This window comes from Lampetra fluviatilis, chromosome 7, assembly GCF_964198595.1.
Source record: "Lampetra fluviatilis chromosome 7, kcLamFluv1.1, whole genome shotgun sequence".
NCBI classification, from domain to species: domain Eukaryota; kingdom Metazoa; phylum Chordata; class Hyperoartia; order Petromyzontiformes; family Petromyzontidae; genus Lampetra; species Lampetra fluviatilis.
Genome location: NC_136281.1, coordinates 11,962,361 through 11,985,824, shown reverse-complemented (window position 1 = coordinate 11,985,824; position 23,464 = coordinate 11,962,361). Strand labels below are relative to the sequence as shown.

Genomic DNA, 23,464 nt, shown 5'->3' with positions numbered 1-23,464 from the left:
AGGGAAACAATAAAATAATAAAATATGTTTTATGCGTTGTGGCCGAAACGTCGTGAGAATTGTATCTTATTATGTTTTATTTTTATTATTTTATTATTTCCCTTCTACGTGACTTTACCGAAAGAACCAAGAATATGAATCCCTGCAGTCAGAAAAGCTTTAAATCAGAAATAAAGGCGGTTGCTGGGATGTGAAGAGATTCGAGTGCTTTTGGAAAATGCAGCCAAAGAATCACAAGGAAGGCTCAAATGTGCATAGAGAATGAAGGCGTAGTAGAACAGACTTTAATCTTGCGACTGGGGTTTGCAAAGTTGCCGGGTTATTTCATTGCGTGAGAGATTGCTTTCTTCACATGAACCTCTGTTAGGCCGATAAAGCGTGGAAATGAGATCAGGATGCTACGCTGCCACTCTCCAATACCCCCCCCCCCCTCCCCCCGCATACGCGGTCAGTGTCACCTTGTGCTTGTTTTTATATTACTCTGTAATTTACAATAGAAAATATGACGGTTATCTTAAATTAATCAGCTGGTTATCTGATTCATTGATTTGAAAACAAAAATCATCTACGGCCCTTTGTCAATCCACTGCAGGAAGTAGGCCTCGCCATGCCCTGGCCAGTAATGGTGGTTGTTTCACCATACTTCACCACTCTTACGGGCTGAGATTTGTGAAGCTTGGGGTTGGGGGGCAGGAACAATTCAGTTACCATTCGCCACTGATATCAATCCACAGCTGGGAATTGAACCCAAGCGATCGGGTTCATAGCGCAGTGAGAAAACCACTGCGCTGCTGCTCCGCCAGGATTAATCTGATTACACACTGGATGAAGGGAGTTACAAACAAAAAATACAGAGCGATGGGATTCTGTCTCCAGAAATCTGATTACAGCCGCACGTTATTCGCAACACGTTACTCCCATAAACTGCGTGTCATGTAGATGAGAAATTCTTATGCTTCCCTTCTCCGCGAGTCAAAGTGAGTCTCCGCGACGGCTGAGTGACACCGGGTCAGCGCGTGTCTTCCACTCGACGCCCAGGGGCCGATCGAGCTGAGGCCAATCCCATGGCACGCCACCCCCAGCCGGGTTCCCACGACCAGGCGGAGGGTGCGCGGCCACGATGCCACTGCTCGCAATCGCTTAGTCTCGTTGATTAGGTCGCACAATAACCGTCGTAAATCACTCTGTCAGGCCAATCAGTCCCATGCGAGGCAGCCACCGACTTGCACACAGTCGCTCGGCTAAATCCTGGGAGGTAGGGGTTAGAGTAGCAATGCGAGTTAAGCGCACGTTAGAGCACAGAGTCAGCACTGTTGAGATTACTCGGCCTGGGATCGAATCTCAGGTTTACTGCCCAAGATAAATTCAGGTCGCCGTTATTAGCGAGCCCATGGACAGAGACGGTCACTGCATCGCGTGCTTTCGGATGCGCTTCTGCGGCCGTCTGGAATGCTCTTCCTTCCGATATTTAGGAAGCCACTGGAGCTATGCAGCTTTAAATCTACATTGAAAGCTCATTATCTTTAGAAGTGCTTTTGTGTTCAGTTTGTTGCCCTTCCAACCCACACCTCCGATCATCACGGTTGGCTATGTACGGTGCGAAAGAAGTTCACCATACACGCGTGCATACATGCATAGTTCTTCCGACTGAGCCATATGCTCCAACACGGGCACCGCCCGTTTGAGTGGATTAATCACGCTGCGTCTCACGTCCACATCCCTCCGCTCCCCCCAGTCAAGGTGTCCCCCGCACCCCGGAGCTAACCTGAATCTGTGTGGCTGCGTTCTTCAGCTGCCCCAAGAACTCCTTGGCCTCCTTGGCTCGGTCCGATAGTCCAGTGAGGGCCTGGGAGAGCTGGCCCTGCACACAAATGGAGGCACACATGTGAACACCACTTGTCGTGATCCCAACAAAGCACATAAACAATCACAAACACGGCCACCAACAGTTCCAATTGATACAGCGTCTAAATGCAATCACATTTCAAATGAAGGTCAACACTACATTGCTTGGTTAAATCTGTCTTGTTTGTTCTGTTTTTATTTGTTCCGTATGCCGTGTATTGTCTGTACCGTTTGTATCGTTTGTATCATCTGCCTCGTGTGAATGCTTGTCTCAATTGTTCGGTCTCATTTGTAGCGTTACGTTTGCGTTGTTCGCATAGGGGCCTTGTCGCAGAACGGTGTAGGTGAAACTACTGTACATATTTTGTTCACGTTCTATCTGGTGCAGAATTTAATTCCATCAGCTGTTCTGTGATTTGCAGGTGGCTACGTGAATTTGGGAGCTAATTCCCACATCACAGGGCTGAGCTGGCACGTTTGAAAACCACACCACACGATTAACCAAATTATCAAGTGTGGCAAGTTCATGGTCTCGCCGTGCTCACCGGTGACTCGCACACAAACAATTTAATTAAATTCCGTTTGATTGCAACACAAACATCTTCCACAAGACAGGTGAATGCACCTTTTAGTTTGGACACGAGGTCTGTTTTGAAAAAGACGCGGTTCGTGAGCTGCTTCACACCAGCCCGTGCGGCCCTCAGTGAGTGACTCACGACCTGCAGCATCGATCGCCCTGAATCCGCCGTTTGTTATTCACCAGCAGCCGGTCCGGCACTGGGGACCGACCGCGTTCCTTTCCGCATGAGCCAGAATGGTGAAGTGGATCAGACCAGAGCGTGTTTGGGGGGGGCAGCACCAACGGTGGTGGAGGACTGAACGTGGCAGTGCATCCAGTATTTTACAGAAACAAGGAAACACGTTTCCCAGAAGACCTGGGGTCTGCTTTGAGAAACATTTTCAAGAAGCAAGTTGCCTCAGGCCAATCGGAAGAGACTGTGTGTGGAACATGAGCCATCGATCATGTGGCGATGCACCTGCTTCAGGCGCAGTTTTCCAGGTTGGGCTGCGCGTTGAGCATTTCTTCTCTAAAGCTTTTGCCGCGCACTGCTAAGGGCATCTTGAATTCAACTCCGACGTGATGGGGGTGAAGGAACAAATGCTCAACGTGCAGCCTAACCTGACAACCCACAGTTGGAATACGAGCGGCTACAAAAAAACCTACTCCTGTTAAATATATGCACGTGCTGCTTGTAAAACTTTCCCGGCAATGCGTGCTGACAATTCTTGAAGAAACGTGTTTCTGGCGGAATGTTTCCCCATCTACGCTCGGCTTGGCACCACGTACACTCCACCCAATGTCTGGTGGAAAAACGCAACAAAATATACTCCAAACTGGGCCCAGGCATAAAAGGGGGCAGCAGTGGTGCAATCACATGATCCAGTCCGAGATGGGATCCATCTCTCATGAGCAGATCTGTCCCATATTGCCCTTATACAAATGTACTATTACAAAGATAAATACAAAGATCCCCCGTATTGCCTACATACTGCTGGGGCAAGTATTGTTAGCGAGCGCAAGGGGACGGTGTGGCTAGTGCTGATGTTTACACGCCATGCCAAGTACTCGTTTCAGCGTGAGTCGAATTAGGAAGGCCCAGGAGCAGGTTAGACATCACAGGCCAATGTCCGGGAATCAAACCTAGGCGAATGGGCTCGTAGCGTAGCATGCTAACCACGACGCCACCATTCCACCCCGATACGTAAACAAAGACGCAACTAAAAGCGAAGATTAATTTCCAAGACCACAACAAGGGCGGCACACAATACAGCAAATGAGGTGCTGTCAAGGCGCCTACACAATGCGACAGTCACACAATGTACATGGTTCAACACAACACAACCCGGCGGTGCAACGTGCAAGGCCCATGTGACATCAGCTGGCTTGAATATGGAACTCGAGGCATCAAACATTTCCTGCGCAATTGCATCACCATAACTCTCCAGGGGATCTTTGTTGAAGTCTCAGAGGGGGGGGGGGCGGGGGTTCTTTCCTGGCCCACAGAAAATCTGAACAATAAACCATCACTTTCTTTTTGCCTGGTGCAGTTAGCTTCCAGGCATATGGGACAAAAACATTGGAAATAACATTTATTTGCGGCCAAGACATATCTCAGCTGAGTATCAAATGAACACGTCAGACCGAGCATTTAAGTGAGAACATTGGCATATAACTATGCCCCTCTAAAGACCATATGCCTCATTATCTTGGGCATCGGTGCCACATCTGTTAACATGAACATCAGTGCACAAATGGAAATGTACTTTGAAGAAAAGGTTTAGGGGTTTTAGGTCAGGACCAGTGTTCATTCGCATGCATGTGACAATGCCACTTAGGGTGTGCAATCCAATCAGTGTAAATAAAATTCAAGGTGTCTCCCTGTTCATATGAGCATTGGACAACAACTCATCTGCATTACCAGCCGTTGAGCCAGTGGTGGAAATTCCGCATTCACATTATTAGGTCCAGTCTCTGCACAGGATGACCTCTGCGACTTCCCATCCAGTTGTGGATCTAAGCGGGGACGATTGGGGAGGGGGGCATGAGGGTGTTTGCACCCCCTGACCCTTGAGGCCATGAAATTTGTAGTGCATTGATATTTACGCTTTGAATGTTTTTATTTTACGAATGAAAGGCCCAATTAATGAAAGGCCATATTTAAAAAAAAGGCTTGGCATTTTTGGACCGTTCTCCCCCCATTCCCCTTTGGGATCCACCTCTGCTTCCCATAAAGGGTATTCATTGTACTAGATGATGACAATGAGCTTCGTCGATCTGTTTGGCTGATCTTATCAGCCAAACAGATCAGTGTAAACGAAGGATAATGTTGACTATAGATATTGTATACAACCAGACGCATAGACCTCTGGCTCGGATAATAAAGATACATTTAACAAATACAATCGGGTTACAGCTTGGGCTGGAGCTCCGGTTAGGGCTAGGTCTGAGTCTTGTCGTTATTAATGCTCGCATCTTTGCAGTGCGCCTCATCTTTGCGTTACTGTGTGTATCACGTTTTGCATCACTGCGGCCTCATCTTTGGCATGAAGGAGTGCTCGGCTGGAGGGACAGGGGCCGATGGGGGTGGAATTAACAAACAAAAAACTGTTGGGAGGAGGGAGGGAGAGAGGAAGGTGGGGGAGGGAGGGTTGAACGAGGCAAGAAAACGGGGTGTGGCTACATCTCATCCCATTCTTTCGCTCCTCCATCCCTGGCTCAGTTGCCCCGGAAACCGTTGCCATGGAGGTCATTTATTACTCTACTGAGGGTTACCATTGCTGCGCGTTACCGCGGCGCGTGCTGCTGCCGAGGCCATTTTCAGGCGACCGAATTCAGGTAAAAGGATCGCTGCTTTCATCAGCCAAAAGCCACCACCACTGCCGACACACACGCACATTTCTCCCTCATAATCGCCCTCGTGCTCACCCTACGATGCGACAATCACGCCAAAAGTGTCTCCCTGCCCAAATGGGCAAGGGGCAGTGCTCACCTTCATTGGCAGCCCTGAGACAATGGTGTAAATCTCACATGCCCACGACAGAGATGAGTCAGTCTCTTTATAGGACAAGCACTGCGGACTCACGACCATCCGGTTGTGCGTCAAGCCCTTTCCCAGAGTGACACGTGACCAAATCCCTCTGCGCCTGGCGGTGTGCAGGGCAGGGATAGGCGGGGAGGGCTGTCTGGAAAGTGCTCCACTGGCATGCGTGACGTTTCGACTCTCCCCTTTATTGAAAATCCACCAACCATGTACATTAATTGCTTTTCAGATGGGGCCCTAAGCCAGGGGAGGTCTTTATGTAGAGAGGGCCCACAGCAGGAAATCATGCCCCCCCCCCTTTCCTCAAGCCACATTTTCACTATTTTCACCATTTCAGCACTTCGGCCCAATTTTATAATTGATTACATAATTGTACGTGAGAGGTTTGATTTAATTGAGTCCCTTGAGCAAGCTGAAGGATCTGTTCAAATGCCACTGGATACAAAATTGCTCACAGCAATAAAGGCAATGAATGCCTCTCTGCTCATACAAGCAATGGAATGGTACTCATCAAGGCTGCCACAGCACCGAGTGGCATTTCCTCTACAGGCCAGACCTTATCGAAGATAATTAATTCGCTCAAAACCAGACCAAAAGACACTCGTAAACATTGATATGAGAATCCCAAAAGTCAATGCATTTTATTTCTTATTTTATCCTTTCCAGCAATAAAACCTATTCTAATTATGTATGCAGTATGTCATTGCCTGTCATAATGATTAACAAAACCGAAGAAATACGCAAAGTCGGCCAATACAGAAGTGCAGCTTTCTGGATCATTCACGCTCTACCCTCTGCCCCTTGCACCCTATTGCGATTCACAAAGTAAGAATGTTAAGATAATAATGAAATAACAACACCATTATGGGGATTACTTGGCACAAGCAAGCCGAACCATAACCCCACTAGCAGCTTACATCAAATCCTTTATTTACACCGGACAGATCCAATAATACGTTACGTCTATCCTTTTTTTTCTTCAGGGTACGTGAAACGCTGCAACCACAGAAATTAAGGAAAATTACTCAATTGTGTTTTTTGCACGAGTAATGTGGCGTGAAATTGTGTGCGTTAACACTCAGAATCGGGGATTTAATTGACCGGGCGTGAACGGCGCTGCGGTTAGAGTGATCAACTCAGTCCTTCTCAAAGTTCAAATCCTGGTCAAGGGTCGATTCATCCACGAAAGTCAATTAAACATAAAAAGCATTTTGTGGAAAGTCAACGACAGAGTGACCTCGCCCTCACCGCACGAATGTGGAATTTCCACCTCTTCCTCAGGGAAATCAACCGATATGAGCGACGCCTCATTGCTCATTCGAGCACAGAGACGCTGACTGCATTTGCACAGTCACGAGAAACCAGCCAGAGCCGCAGCGGGACCACTGTGGGTCACGCCCTGAACAGCTCCTTCTTATCCCATTGCTTTGGCTCAAGGGTTCAGCCCCCCCCCCCTCCACTTAACTCCTCTCACATCCCGCCTCTCCCTTCTTTAAGAAAAAAGCTTAACGCATGATTTGGTTTGCTTACTCCCACCCAAGGCGAATGTCTACACTTGCGTCATTTTTTTGCCAAACCCAAAAAAAATCACGCACAACCCTACAGTTGACCTAAGCCAGAGACGCCATTGAAGTCGTGCGTCTCTTACGTTGACCTGTGATGTCACAACTCGTTCCGAGGACGGTTCTGACTAAAAGCGCAAGCCCACTTGGAAAAGCGAGCCATGCGGCCCGGCAAATGTGAGCCACCTGGCCTGGTTACACCTCAATTGGAAGGCTGCCGTGGGTATCCAAGCCAAGCCCTCTGGCACAGTTCACGAAACCAGACGAGCCCCATTTGAATTTGTCGGGGGAACGTGGCAACTATGGGTTATTTTCACATTATTGTCCGACTTTCGACAAAGATGTGCAGATGTCTCCTTTCCTAACCACGACGCCATAAACCCACTACATCAGAGAACCCGTTACTCATCATGGGTGACTGCCATGGTTCATTGCCCTGAACCTTAAGACTTGCCAGCTCATTGCTCTGACCACTGAGCCATCCATTCAGCGACAGTCCCTGACAATTCATGTGAAGGACCATCTTCCCAAACAAAACATACCCTGACTCGTTCCCCTGCAACGCAGTTTTCTCTCTCTCTCTATAACTCGCAATGAACATATGCATTCAGTTTGTTTCAGCGTGAGGCAATGCTGGCCCCCACGGATCTTTCCAATCATAATTTACTCCACCAGCCCCCAGCACACAATCACGCTCTCCAAATTAAAAGACTTTCATCTAAGTAGGTGCCTCAGGAGGGTCATAATAATGGCTCTGCCATAGCATCAAACCAGCATTACTGAGATCGCGGATTCAAACACAGGTGACCACCAGAGATTAAATCAGATTACCATGTGTACTCTGTTTAATGGGCTCAGCCTGCCCACGAATGTGAACCAAAACTCCCACCACACAAATGAGGCTTTTCACCTTCGTTTTGCCTCACCTTGATCTCAGGAGTACAATGCAAACTGCTGTGAGCATTCCAGACTGGAGTTGGGAGACTCGGGTTGGGTCGGAGAAGTTTGTTGCAGCAACACCAGAAGTAGTTCAGTCATGCCACCTTCTATGCCATTCACCGACATGTCATGTGACCCAGGAACATGTGACCAGAGGAGTTATGTAACGATATCTATTTGTCTCAGGAGTCCATAAAAGTGAAAGCTCAAAGTCAAAATTGCTTGCTGCATTCACGAGCAATGGAGGCCAGTGATCATATTGGTCGGTGGCCATTAGTCAGGAGTGGAAATTCCACATTGCCATGGTGGGGGCCAATCTCTCTATCGTATGCGTTCCGTTTCTTTCTCACAAAGTGGCACCAATAGCAATTGTTGTGTGTGTATGTCTATATATAGTGGGGAGCGGTGGCACAGTGGTTAGTGCAATGCACTACGAACCCGGCGACCCGAGTTCGATTCCCACTTACGTCGAACACCAGTGATGATTATCTGAACCGGTCCTGGACCTCCCCTAGGTAAACTCAGCCTTGAATGTGTACCCTGGTGCTGTGTGCAAACATCGCCATTGGTGAGACAAAGGCGGCCGGGCGTGGTGTTCGCCACCCACCCTATCGTGTGCCGTGCCGGCCTTCATAGGTGCTCGCTAACAGCACTTGCCCCTGCAGTCTGTTAAGGCTGTAAGGGGGATCTTTGCCTTTGTATATATTATGAACACTACTACACACTCTAGTACAGCCTTCTAAAGACCGTTTCTCAACATAACATTTAATCACTCAACCAATTCTAAACGCTGCTTGCCTTGGGGCAACTGCCTATTTAGTTGCTTAATTGGGAACTGGGGTTCAAGGGTCACGACTGGAGACCGATGGCTGATGTGCACACAGCTGCAGTTGAACAGTTAATTTCTAAATATAATTTAAATACAGTACGCATTTATTTTATACGGAAACGTCTCACCTATTTTCAAAATTCTCTTTCCGCTTTGTGGTGTTCGGCCAATACTTTATAGAGGAGTGCTTTTTTGTGCGGAAACAAACTGCAGATCCTGGATAAAAACCGTGCATGCGAGCCAACGGCGCTCAAAAGTCCATGCATGAGGGTCGTGGACCTACTTGCTGTACTGCAGTCTCCTCCTCACTGCACCAGCTAAAATGTACGTTCTTCTGCCGAAGCAACGTGCTGTCCTGACTAAAGTGCAATATTGGTTCCAGTCGTCTCTGCTGATATTTGCGCACAGCACTGGCCACTCATGGTTCACCCGCGGAAGCGATTGACATGCCATTGTGGCAATAGTCAAGATTCGAATTCTGCCGTTTTCAGGATTTTCTCTCTTTCCGTTTTCACGCGACGCACGGACGAGGGAGTGCTCACGCGAAACCGGCGAGGGAGCAGATGAATGGATCGGCATGCGAAAGGCGGAGGTTTCATCAGCGCAGGTTCTCCACTGAAGGGGCCTTTAATTGAAAAGCAAAACAGATGCCCTAGAAAAACATTCCTCGTGAGACCACGGTGCGGCTACACTGCCATACTGTACATCGCCACAAGATTGCAATTAATCAATTAGCACCCTTGCAAGCCACTTGTGCAGGTGCTAGATTGCTCGTTGTATTGCAAGACCGTGAGACACGGCAAAGGCATAGGAACGGATCTCATCTGGTAGTGGATGAAGCAAAGCCAATGGCGATGAGGATGTTCATGCTGGGTCCAGCAGTAAAAGCCAAGGGCGAGCTTTGTCCATTCTCACAGCCAGGAAATGTCACATTCAAAACCGATGCCTCTCTCTGCCACCATATGGGTGAGATCATCTAAGAAAAAAAACCTATCACCAGTACCAGTGATATTGATATTTCAATAAAGTTACCCGCTGCAGTGTGTGAGGCAAAGGTGGCCGCCCGTGGTTCCGACCATTGCCGGCTTTAATAGGTGCTCGCGAACAGCACTTTCCCGACAGCCTCATGGTCGACTTCATTTCATGCGACCCGCGGCCACGCGAGGTCGGCCACTTTGGAAGCGGCCCTTTCACGAGCGTTTCTGAGCCGAGCATTGGAGCAGCACTCACCGGGTACCAGAGGGCAATATTATCGAGCCGGAAACATTGCATCTCTCATTTTAGCCCCACGCTCTCGGCCCTATTTATTTTTCCCGTCATTATTGAACAGGACTAACGTGCGTGACGATGCGTGGCCCGCGAAAGATAAGCAAACGTCCAGTTCAGCCCTCGGTAAGGCTAAAGGGAGGAGCACGTGTGTGTGCGATCGCGCGTGCGCGTGTGCATTCGTGCGCGAGTGCATTCACGCGTCCGTGAGCGCGTGCGTTTGTTGCGTGCGTGCGTCCGTGCAAACTCGCCCTGCTCCTCCTCCTCCTCACCTTGTGCAGCTTGCACATGGCCCCGAGGGCGCGCACCTCGTGGCGCGCGTGCTTGCCCTCCTCCAGGCACTGGTAGCACACGGGCGCGCGGCACGGCACGCAGTACATGGAGTGGCTCTCCAGCTCGTGCTCCGCGCACGTGGCCGGGCGCCGCGCGGCCGGCGGCCCCAGCGCTCCCAGCCCCAGCAGCCCGGCGCCGACCGCGGCCCGGGCGGCCGCCCCCAGCAGGGGCTGCTGAACCCCGGCCGACTGGGGCTCGGCTTGCGTGGTGGACGACGCTGACGCCGCCGCCGTCGCCGTCGCCGCCGGCGACGATGCGGACGAAGCCGACGCATCGTTCGCAGCCGGTACCACCGCCGACGCCGATGTGGACGACGCCGACGCGCGCGCCTGCAGCACCAGCGCCGGCGGCAGCAGCCGGTGCTTGGCCAGGGGCCCCCGGGCCGGGTGGCAGCGGCTGCGGCACGCGTCGCAGTAGAGCACGTCGCACTGCTCGCAGAGCACGCTGGCGGGCCGCGCGGGGCTGCGCTCGCACATCTGGCACTGCAGGGCGCGCGCCCGGCCGCGCTGCGCGACGCGGTCGCACACCGCTTCCAGCACGCGGTTGCGGGGCAGGGCCCGCAGCCCGCGCTCGTCCAGCAGCAGGCTGCGGTGGCACTGCGGGCACGTCAGGCACGAGTTGCGGTGCCGCTGCTGGACCGCGGTCGCCTGCTGCTGCTGCTGCTGTTGCTGCTGCTGCTGTTGCAGCAACTGCTGCTGCTGCTGCTTCTGTTGGAGGATGTGGTGCTGCTGCAGCAGCTGTGCGTGCATGAGGGCGTGTTGCGGGTGCAACTGGCTGTGGTGCTGGTAGGAGGGCAGCGGGGGCCGCGGCGCCGCGCTCGGCACGGGGGTCGGCGGGAACACGCGCACCCCGTTTGGGGACAGCTTCGGCAGGACGGCCACCGCCGACGACAGCGAGGAGGAGGAGGATGCGGAGGAGGAGGAGGACGACGCTGCGGAGGAGGATGGCGTGGTGGCCATCGGCGCGTTCGGCGTGCCGGGGCTGGTCAGGTATCCCCCGAACGAGCCGTAGCCGCTGTCCGCCTCGCTGTGGAGACTCATCTTGTCCAGCTCCAGGTAGTCGTAGTCCGAGCCCGAGGGGGACACGCGAGGAGCCACCGCGCCGTTTGCCACCACGTGCTGGAGTTGCGACGCGCTCCCCGCGCCCGTCGCCGCCGCCGCCGCCGCTGGTGCTTGAGATGTTCCTGGCACCGGTGCTACCGGCTGCTGCTGTTGCTGGTGCTGTGCTGGTAGTTCCCCATCGGGCGTCTGCACGAGGATGTTGCGAGCGCACGCCAGGCACAGGTTGTGCGAGCAGGGCAGCAGCACGGGGTCCCGGTACATGGCCCCGCACACCGGACACTTGAGCTCATCCTCCATGTCTTCCATGGGAGATGAGGAGCGGGGGCCGCAACGGGCGGGGGTGGGGCTCAGCGTGCTGGCGGAGGGGACGAGGGATGAACGACAAGAAAAATTTCACATCATTCGTGATCGATCAAGAGGGGCACCACGGTGGCGAGATGTTAAATATCTTGCCTGCAGGTGGTCGCGGGTTCAATTCCGACACCCGACACCTGCTGTATATTTGCTTGTCTCTCTCCCCGTGGTTGCGTGTTTTTTTCTCCGGCTCCTCCGGTTTTCCCCTCCACATTAAGAAACACGCGTTTAGACTCTTTGGCTGCGATAAATGTCCACGCGATAAGCCACGTTCGTTTGAGCTCACCACGTGGCCCGGGTCCCTTCTGTACAAGAGCTGCCTGGGTGGCTGGCAAGCGGCGACGTTACTGCGGCCACATCTGCGTGATGTCGTGATCCGGATCATCGTTAAGCCAGGTCCGTGCGTGCTGGCGTCACCCTACCCCCATCCTCTCGTCCCAGTTAAACAGGTAAAGGTTAAAGGAGCCCGGGAATTGCTTCAGAATCTGTTTTTTTTTTTTTAGACCGGAGGAATCCGATGAGCTATGAAGCTCTTTTTTTCACAGAAGGGGGGGGGGGGTGGGGGGGTCAGAAGGTCACCGCGAACAAAACGATGCAAAAAACACGACGACACCGCGAGACTGCTGATGCTGCCGACGGATAGGCCTCCCACTAGAGGGAGCCCTAGAGGGTGTCTGTTGTCGAGCCGTCCACGGATGACCAGACGTCGTGAACGGCGTGGACGCGTCCACAGGGGAGAGGGAATGGAACCGGCGTGGCTCTGGATTGCAGGTCCGGTTTAAAAGTGGAATCCATTGCACTAAGGAACCTATACTATACATCGCTATATATGTGTACAGTATGTACACAAGCACAGTACGCATATCACGTTCATAACTGGCATTTTTAAAAACATTATTAACACCGCTTTATATAACAGGCGTGGAGATGTGGTGCGGTGGTTGGTGCGCTAAGCTTACCAACCGCGTGGTTCTCAGTTCGATTCCAGGACACGGTGAACATCTGTGGTGAGTGATATCTGAACTGGCTGGGCCCGTTCGGATATCAATCCTCCACCATTGACCAATCAGACCGGTGAAGAATGAGTAAGCAGACCATTACAGAGTATATCGTTCACATGAAAAAAATAATTGAACACTTCCGATCAACCACACCGCCTTCTGGGTATGCCGTAATTTAAGCGACGCCGGTTCGACTTAGGGGCCGTCCATAAATGACGTCACGCGATTTTGAACGTTTTTCGACCCCCCCCCCCTCGTCACGCGGCGTCACAAAAAGTCAGACCCCCCCCCCCCTCAAATATGACATCACAAAGCTCTGCCCCCCCCCCAAAATAAAACATGCTTCAATTCGCTTAAAACTATTGTTATTTTAGTGCGTATTTAATGTGGCGCTGCACTCTGATGTTGTAGGAGAAAACATGTATTAAAACGTATATGAAATTAAGTAGAACGCGTTGTCTATATTTATTTAAAGTTGCACATTTTGATGTGACGTTCTCAAACCCTCCCCCCCTCGTCACACATCGTCACAAATGTCTAGGTGCGTGACGTCATTTATGGACGGCCCCTTAAGCAAACTCTGGACCGGTTCTGACGTGTGGAGGGACAGATATGTGAAGGAAATATATTCTCTGTTTGTTCATTTTATTCCATATATTCTCCACAAGAACGCGATCGATTAGATTAAAATATTGTCTAAACAGCCACTAATGGCCGATATAGGGTGAAACGGATCTGCATCCAGAATGGGATGTAAATACTGAAACATGTATTATCTAAATATAACATACAATGTTCGTGTATATGATTCCGGTAATGACACTTAATCCGTGCAGGGAACAAGGGGAGGTAGCAAGAAGGCAGCAGTTGCCTTTGAATTTCGATTTAAAGCTTTCGTGACTGCATGGATTCATATTATTGGTTCTTTCGGTAAAGTCACGTAGAAGGGAAATAATAAAATAATAAAAATAAAACATAATAAGATAAAATTCTCACGACGTTTCGGCCACAACGCAAGCAGCCGTCCTCAGGTGAAGAACAGGTCTGTCTTTACCGAAAGAACCAATAATAAGCTGCCTTTGAGTTCGTAGTTCACGATTTCACAACGTGGGGGCTCGAAACGTCCCACGGGATTGGGAGGCACTTGATGTAATAAAGGGTTTCAATTGTCAAATAACTAGTGGCAAACAAACCATTTTCAATCGCAGCAACAACAGCGAAGAAATAGCACATTCTAACGAATGTATATGTAAACATTAATTTGTTTGGGGAAAAAAATAAGCTGTGTAATGTAACTGGCTTACTCTCGCGGCTAATGTCTACATGCGTATCCCATTTAAATAATCCAATTTGCGTTTGATCTCTCCTCTCAAGAAGCGCCATTGCACAAACACGAGCGTTTATTTTGTCTTGGCGAAACATTCCTTCATTTAAATCTTGACTTAAAGCTTTCGTGACTGCAGGAATTCATATTATTTGGGTCTTTCGGTAAAGTCACGTAGATAGGTTCAAAGAAAAAATGATATATCACGACGTTTCGATCGCAACACAAGCGATCCTGATGACGATCGCTTGTATTGTGATCGGAAATAATCCTGATGACGACCGCTTGTATTGTGATCGAAACGTCGTAGTTTTTTTGTTATTTCCCTTGAACCCATCGATGTGACTTTACCGAAAGACCCAACGAATTCCTTCAATTTCCATCCCAATCCTTTTTTTGGCCGAAACTTTGCCGGTGTCTTCACGAGCTATACTATCGCCAAAGGGACCCATCGGCGAGGCAATGTGTTCCTGCGTTTTGTCCAAGTTGTCACCCTGGCCCGTACTATATGTCACGTGCGAATGCGTATGCACGTGGATGTATGGGTAGGGAGCGGCAAAGCGCAGTTGGTGAGCGCGTTGCTCCACGAACGTTTTTTTGCTGGTTGCACTGCGAACGATTTGGGGGGATAACCAAGAGAGGTGGCAACCCGATTCGTAACACTTTGACAACCGGGACCCCAGGACTCCAACGGTCACTTGTCCATATCTGTGTTGTCTGGGTGTGTGCGTGTTGTAGGGAGCGGTGGTGCAGTGGTTAGTGCGCTCCGCTACGAAACCAGCGACCCGAGTTCGATTCCAGCTCACGGCCAACACACCGGTGACGATTATATCTGAACTCGCCCTGCTGTGCCTCCTCTTGGTCAACTCAGTCTCAAACGAGTACCTGGTGTGGTGTATAAGCATCACTACTCGGGAGACCAAGCCGGCCAGGCGTGATGATGGCCACCCACACCCTCGTGTGCCGTGCCGGCCTTCATAGTCGCTCGCTAACAGCACTTGCCCCAAAAGTATGTTACGGCTATGGGGGGATCTTTGTCTTTGTATGCGTGCGGTCACATTCACTGTGATGGAATTCCAATTAGCCTACAATACACACACACAGACCGTGGAGATTGTATTTTTACCCAATCACGCCAGCATGCTGCGTAAGCGAATTTGGACAGGTGAATGATTTATGTTAACATGTAGATGGACGAGGGACCTATTCACGCCGTGCGGGTCGTGGTGAGCGGGTTATTTGATCATACTTCACCACGCTGGTCAGTGCGAGGAAGCATAGATACGGGGGGGGGGGGGGCTTTGATGTAGAGTACAACAAAGTGTTTTTTTGCGCACTACGATCTGCTGCCCACAACGTTAGCCCGCAGCCTATAACACCTTGTTCCGCACGGTTGTCGACGTCCAAACACTAAACCCAGTTTCAAATCGCCGCTAAGCTTCCGAGATCTCACGCGCTCCGGGTGATTTTTTTCTTGTTGCCACGGGCCAGATTCAACGTCCTGCGGGCGTAATTCCGTCACCATTTACATCATGAGCCTACACACACGACGCCTGATTACAACGTGGCTAAGGACGCGTGCGCCGGATTTAATCGAGCTGGGGGGGGGGGGGCGCTGTAACGTTCAGCTCACAATCGAAAGGTTGCGAGTTAAACCCCCCACCCCGGTCCGAGGAAAATTCAGCCAATCCTCCAGCGGTGGCGCTTGGAGGGGGGGTCATAAAATGAGTACCACTCTGTGGAAAATCACAGAGAAATGGTCCGCGCCGTAGCAACGTGGCTTCTCCAGCATTCGTAACTCAGGGCAGCGCACGCAAAACACTCGCTCTCCTTGAAGCAGAGCTACAATGTGTGTGTGTGTGTACAGTATATACGTGCAGTTGTCTCAGAGACTGACCTTGTCTACTCACGGGGATGTGTGGTGAATGATGATGCCGCTGCTGCCGCTGCCGCTTGTGATCGCCGCCGCCGCCGCTGCTGCTGCTGCTGCCTGCCCGCGCAGTCCAATGCAGGTCGATGCTCGTTCCAGTTGCTGCCCGTGCGGCGGCGTCCTAACAGCTCTCCTCCGCTTGTTCTTCCTCGCCCTCCTCCTGCTCCTCCTGCCACACCTGATCCGCCGCTGCGGATTGCGCCGAGCGCACGACCGACATTCGCGGGCCAATAGCGAGGCGAGGCGCAGGATGGTGCTCTGCCGCCGAATGATGATCGAGACGGTGAAGACGACGATGCTTTAGCGGCGGCGGCGGTGATGGCGCTGGGGGAGGCTGGCAGGGAGGGGAGTGCACGAGACGGCGAGAGGGAGAGATGCGCGGCTGTGTAGGATGCGAGGGAGAGGGGTTGAAACGTGCGCCGGAGTGCGGGGCGCAGAGCGATGAGATTCAAGGCAGAGAGGAGGGCGCAACCAATGGGGGGGAGGTCACGGAGCTAGCCGGGGGATTGGGGAGGTGTGCGTGTGTGTGTGTGACAGAGTGAATATGCGCGTGCGTGTGTGTGAGGGACTGTGGGGAGCGGTGGCGCGGTGGTTAACGGGCTGCGCTACGAAGCCGGGTTCGATTCCCATTCACGACCAAACACCAGCGACGAGTATCTGAATCTTCCCGGGCCTCCCCTAGGTTGGTTCAGCCTCAAATGAGTACATACTTAGTGCGGTGTGTAAACATCGCCACTGGGGAGACAAAGGGGGCCGGGCGTGGTGCTGGCCACCCACCGCCTCGTTTGCCGTTGCGGCCTGAATAGGTGCTCGCTAACAGCACTTGCCCCAATAAAGCTAGACCGGGGGATCTTCGTCTTACTCGTGGACAAAATCACTGACGAATATCTGAATCGGTCCTGGGCTTCCCCTAGGTCGAGCCAGACTTAAATGAGTGCTTGGTTCGGTGTGCAATGATCAACACAAAGGAGACAAAGGCGGCCGGGCGTGGTGCTGGCCACCCATCTCCTCGTGTGCCGGGCCGGCTATGCGTGTGTCGTGTCGTAGGTCCTCGCGAACAGCACTTGCCGCAACAGGCTGTGAAGGCTATACGGGTGGTCTTTGAATCTCTGTGTGTGTGTGAGTGTTGGCTCTGCGTGCTGGTGGGGGGTGTGAGCGAGGGGGAGGGGTTTGGGGGGGTTGTCGCCCCTTCTGGGAATGTCGACGGAGAATTTTAATAAAGGAGAGAGAGGAGAGAGGGTGGGAGAGAGAGAGAGGGGAGAAGAGAGGTGGTGGGAGAGAGAGAGGAGGAGGAGGCGCGCATAGAGAATTTGAGCGTGCGCGCACAATGCGAAGAGCGAGTTGCCCATGTGAGGGTGTGAGTGGGTGGGTGAGGGTGTGGGTGGGTGGGTGAGGGTGTGGGTGGGTGGGTGAGGGTGGGTGGGTGAGGGTGTGGCTGGGTGAGGGCGGCGTAAAGGTTACCGCACTGCGCTACGAACCGGGAGACCCAAGTTCGATATCCCGCTCACGGCCAGCACCAGTGACGATTATCTGAATCGGTCCGGGGCATCTCCTAGGTGCAGTGTGTAAACATCGCCACTACGGAGACAAAGGCGGCTTGGGGCTGGCCACCAACCCCAACAGTTTGTTTAGGCTTACGAGGGACCTTTGCCTTTGTGGATGAGGATGTCGATGGGTGTGGATGGTTAGTGGTTGAGGGTGAGTGGGTGGCTGCGTGGGTGAGGATATAGGTGAAGTTGTGAGGATGAGGGTTTGGGTGAATGGATAGATGTGTGTGTGGGCGATGGTTTGGGTGAGCGCGAGGGTGAGCCTACGGGTGAGTGGGGGAGTGTTGAGAGTGATGGGCATTGTGGTTCGCGCACACCACCCGAGTTCGGTTCCCGGTCACGGCTAACATCACTGGGATATCTGAACTGACCTTGGGCCTATGTATGGGGAGGGCGTCTTTGTTGAATTGTCGATGAGAATATTCAGGACTTCATTTCAGCCGGAGCTACTCGGGGATGAGATCCGCGCCCCTTCGAGGGGTGAAGGTTTTGGGGGTGGGGATTAATTTCTTAGGAAATACTGAAAATGTTTCCTGAGAAATTAAGCGATGAGACCGCGAAAGTGATGCTTTGTGGGCAACGTCAAGGTGAGGATGCGTCTGCAGCGAAGGCAACGCTTGGGAGAGTTGAGCTGAACAGCAGTCCCATCCACTCGTACTCGGAAGGGGCCATCCTTGCTAAGTCCACAAAGCACGGGCTACATCGGATCGAACGAGAATTGTCAGGCTGCTGAGATAGCAAAAGCGGGAACCTACAAGGTGCACAAGAGATAAGAAGAGACGTCGGAGCATACGGGCATACGCGTAGAGGACAAAGATACGAGGAGAAAGATTGAGAGCATTGGAGGCAGACCGAGCAAACTCCAGAGGGCACGGCACGCGATGTGAGCCCTGCCTGCTGTGCCTGTGTGTTTGGGCAGTTATGGCAGTATATGCTGCTGCTGTAACCTAATTGCCGTGCCCCGAGGTTACACTTTGCACGGAGGAGGAGGAAGGGATGAGAGTGACCCTGTTAAACAAAGATGCAGGTAAGTGTTCGGGGAGGATTGGGACTTCGGGAGGAGGGAGAAAGGCCCCTGGGAAAGAGGGAACCGGACAGCATGGACACGAAAAAAAACCCTGAAAGACGAGCAGATCTTCCACTCTCAAACGAGCACTGAACCGGGTTCCGTTGGTGACCCTGAGACAGTGGTGTGAATTCCACATTCCTATGGCCGGGGAAATTCCTATGGACACTGGAGGAATGTCGGGGATCAAAGGGGGGGGGGGGAGTGCATGATGGTAGCAATGTGGATTTATGATAGTAGTGCTAACAGTCATCGCGATGATGACTGTGCTAAGGGTGACGATGATTGCGGTTGATCTGGGCCAGAGGTGGGTAACCTGCGGTTCTGGAGCCGCATGCGGCTCGTTTTAAGGACTGCTTTGTGACGTTATTCATTAAGGAGACCAGCGTCGCGTATTCACATGCGTTGGGGGCCTCTTCTCGTTACTTGGGTTTGCCAACCCCTGATCTGGGCTCCAGCGAGCTGCTGACGAAGCGTCTCCTCGCCTCCAGCGGAGCTCCATCACCCCCTCCCCCACCCACCAAAGCGCGCTGCGCCTTCATGCACAGCCAGCAAGCAAATTAAATACACAGGGCTACGCTGCACCCACACCCCCCCCTTGTCCTTCATATGGCTAGAGGGTGGCGGGGGGTGAGAGGTGAGTGATAGGTGAGTGCAAAAAGGATGGGTGAGCATTAGGAGGACGTGGTGAGGCGCGTGGGGTGGAATTGAAGGATAACCGCATGGTTCTATTACGTAGAATCAGTATTTGTACATTTGGTCTTCAGGTTTTGCTTATAGCGTAAGGCTATCACCAGTAGTCCGCCAGCAGGGGGTGATGTTGTAATGTGATTTCATACGATTAAATAATTATCGGGTATTTTCTTTCGTTTAAACTTTAAACCAAAGGTGGGGAACCTTTTTTTTTGCCAAGGGCCATTTGGATATTTATAACATCATTCGCGGGCCATACAAAATTATCAACTTAAAAATTAGCCTGATATATTTGGTCAAACATTTAATTAACTCACCGCTCATGTGATGGCTGGAACTGCTTCTCTTTGGTGAGGCGTGTAATGTTAGCTGGTATTGATGATGTTGCTACTCGCAACTGCTTTTCCAGGGTGGCTCCTAGATTTATTGAATTTCAGACATGGCCTACTCTTTTTCAAATCGCATTACGTGATCTGTATCGTTCACTGTCAAGCAGACAGCGCATCTTTTGGCGCCACGGTGGCGAGATGTTACTACCTCGCCTGGTATGCAAGGAGTTTGTTCTCCACGTGGTCGCGTGGATTTTCTCCGGGTCCTCTGGTTTCTCCCTCCACATTTAGAAACATGCGTTTAGGAGTATTTGACTGCTATAAATGCCCACATGATGAGCCACTTCGATGAGCAATCATATGTGGCCAGGTCGCTTCTGAAAAAGAGCTATATAGCTCAGTGGGCCTTAACCTGATAAAAAATTAATATAGTTGAATAGTTTAGCTTTCTGACACTCGCAATGCCGCAAGTCAAGTTGCTGCCCGGAGGTAGACTCAAATGACCCTCAATCTGAGTCTGATGAAATGGGCATTGCGCTGCAGCAAATCAATAAAGTTACTCTATGGACAGCCTGGCCTCTGCTATGGTATTGTAGAATTTCCACCACGAGCTCTGAGCCAAACTCCGAGGGTTTGTCCTTTGTCCAGACACTCCAGTTTCTTCTGGTCACTGTGGACAAGTATGGCCAAATGTCTCTCCTTATGGGGGCCCTTCCACCAGCAGTGGAGTGAGCCATTCCAGGTCGGCACCTTCACCGTGTTTATTCACCAACATGCATTCCAATGCCAACGGCAGACATACATTCTGAGACACCGTGAGGCTTTCCTGGATAAATTACGGTTGCAATTCATCTGCGGAACAGACTTGCGACCACATTGGGCCCTCACCTGATGAAAATGTCCCGGGTATACACTCAGTACGTATTTGCATGCATGTGACACAAATCTGAACACAACGTTCACATCCATTGCTGCGACCAGGCAAAAGCCGATTGAGACGCTGCCTCTTGCAATGGGAATGCACGCCTTATTCAGTATATCCTGCAGAGAATTTGTGCATTGGATGAGGAACAAAGACGCCTTTCCCACTCTGTTTAATAAACAGGGTACGCGGGTCTGTCGACGAGCCCTGCGCCTGCACCACCACTGCACGCCACCCATGGGCGTAGCGGGGTCTCGCGCAAGCCTCCTGCTGGCGGCGGTCACGCAGGTCTGGCCTCAAGATTCATTTCGCAAAGCGGCGCTCGCTCCTGTCTTTCACTCGCGGATGTAACACGGGCAGGGCACGCATGCCGTCCTGCTGCGTGGTCACATGCTGGTACTGTGTGCCTCTGTCGATGTTCTCATGCGTTGAGTTTTTTTTCGGATTGCGTTGAATCGTAAGATCTTTTCGCATCAGCGAGTTGGGCGAAAGCGTATGCACGTTTGGGATATACCTAGTCACCGCCACGGGAATGTGGAATTGCTATTTCTGGTAAAAGAGGACCAATGCACATATGGACACTTTTGACATTTTGTTAATTTTGGTCCAGCTTTGTTTCCAGGGGAAATTCACCATCACTGTGATACACAATAAAATATTTAATTTTTAGCAAACTCTATGCAGTACTCGTGTTCCACAGAAGTGGACCACTAATATGGGTTGACTGATGTTTCATACCCGATAGGACCATTTTTAAAAGGATCCAACTGTAAATAACCAAACACGAGGGTAATGCAGGTGTAGTGATTCACCTTTTGTAGATGAGGTTAATTTTTGTGGAAAACAGCACAATGTCCTATTTGACCCAGTGACTGCTATTACATCTTCTGGAAGGCAACAACACGTTCTTCCAAATGATGGGGAACATCTTTAAAAAAAATAAAAAATTTCATAAATCCTGTGGTTACTCTCGGATGGTGAACAATCTGCGAGCCTTCGTCTGCCTTCACAGCCGTCGACGACTTCTTGGGTCGCTTTTAGTCTCGAGCCTTCCCTTTGACCTTGCCGGCAAAAGGGTGTCACGGAGGGCACGACACTTCCCTTAAACTCTGGCATTATTGCCCGCCATGTCCTCGTACCTCTGCATTATTAAGGAGCTTACACTTGAGATGTTTAGCATGCCGAACATTGTCCACAGTTTGCCATGTACTAAAGCAATGCTGTTAAAAAAAAATGAATGCAATTCCCAGAAAGCCGTTTGGCTAATAGGCAATGTAAAAGGTTTTAAGGGTTCTCAGTTCATGCCCAAGACTCGGAGAAGCAGTTTCAAGTGTGGAATAACTACGGATAAACATCATGGCTTGTAACATGTGTAAATTGTGCAGCACACGATTAGTACGGTTGGTTACGTCCGGTGCGAAAGAAGTTCAACATACATTTAAGAGTGAGAAAAATGCGTCTTATTGGAACACAAGCAAATTTTAAAAGTACAACATGTTTATATGAGTTAATCTTCATATATTCGGGCACACAGCATAATCATTATTTAACATAAACCTTGGGATACGAAGCAAGATTTCCACTGCATGCAATGTTTCCAGTTCTCGGACAAGCTTCTACTAAATGCAAGCATGGACGAAACGTATTTATATACTGCAACAGCTGCTTAGCTAATGCTTACAAAAATGAAACACACGAGAAAATAACATTGAAAATATTGAAACATTTTGCTGATTGCAACAGCTATAACGCGGTGTGGTCTAAACGTAGAGTTGCTAAATGCGGCGCTAATTAAAGATGTAAAATCATACGATTATCAGATCACGTTGTCATTAGATGAACACGTATCTCTTTGCTCGTACGAAGAGCAGCAGGGCCTCAAGCCGTCACTTTGCGAAAACACCCCCGGAAAGTGATGAGTCTCCTGCATATGACACATCTTCACACTTTAGAGAGTGGGTAATCATCCGTCCATCATAAATGACCGTTAAAAGTCATTTGTCTGGGCCAACAATTGGACATTGTTTGTAGCTTATTCATATATTTTTCTGAAAATTTTCAATATTACCCCCCCTGTAAAATGGACGTTGTTTTTGCTCTGCTGTAGTGTAGTATGTTTTATTTTATCAATATGGTGACACGGGTCGGTCACTATTTGCAGAGTTTTCGCCTGCTTAACATTTAAAACAAAAGTCCCATATACGTATTCACTTTAACTCTCAGGTGTAAAAGTAATTGACACGTGTCAGGGATACACTGTGAGTGTTTTTCATGACACATACAGAAAGCACCAGATCACGCATTTAAACGTATAGACTGTAAGACACATGATGTTAGTGATAATTAATCTATTAATCTATTTCACCTACGTGACTTTACCGATAAAACCAAAGAGTATAGAATCTATTAAGGTCTTCATTTCAAAGGGGAGGTGTGTCCTTGTCACGTCACCTTTGGGAAGGTCTGAAACAGCATCTAATACCATTGCCACTTTTGTGCTTTGTGACAAGAGATCAAACCTGGGTCACAGGAAATAGAACACGGTACGTGAATCATTAAGGCCTTAACATCCGAACAGAAAGATCTCATCAAGAAGATGCTTTTGCAACTGTTGCATCTTCTTGGATGTTAAGTCTAAATCCAAACAGCCATAATTAACATCAGTCTTTATCACTTGTTTCTTTGTTAAAGAGCGACGCTACATCTCAATTGCTAAAACACACACTTAAGCGGTTGTGCTTTCGCTACGTTGTCTCCACCTGAAGAAGGACGCTTGTGTTGCGCCCGAAACGTCGTGATTTAATTGAGTTGTTTTCATTTTTTTTTACCTACGTGACTTTACCGAAAAAAACAAAGAGTAT

The 23,464-nt window shown here is 50.5% G+C and overlaps 1 protein-coding gene across 5 annotated transcripts in view; it reads right to left on the bottom strand.

Moving 5' to 3' along the window:
- The window catches only part of TRIM9 (tripartite motif containing 9), a 59,536-nt gene extending 42,985 nt beyond the window's left edge, over nt 1-16,551 (bottom strand). For 4 of the 5 annotated variants that reach the window (XM_078858519.1, XM_078858522.1, XM_078858521.1 and 1 more), the window contains exons 1-3: nt 16,014-16,550; nt 10,316-11,792; nt 1,766-1,861 (exon numbers count right to left, since the gene is read on the bottom strand). In XM_078858519.1, coding sequence (XP_078714645.1) covers nt 1,766-1,861; nt 10,316-11,743 — 1,524 coding nt within the window. In that variant the 5' untranslated portion in view covers nt 11,744-11,792; nt 16,014-16,550. Of the gene's footprint in view, nt 1-1,765; nt 1,862-10,315; nt 11,793-16,013 lie in introns of all 5 variants that reach the window. The other variant, XM_078858520.1, reaches the window with a different exon arrangement.
- Nucleotides 16,552-23,464: the final 6,913 nt, after the last annotated feature.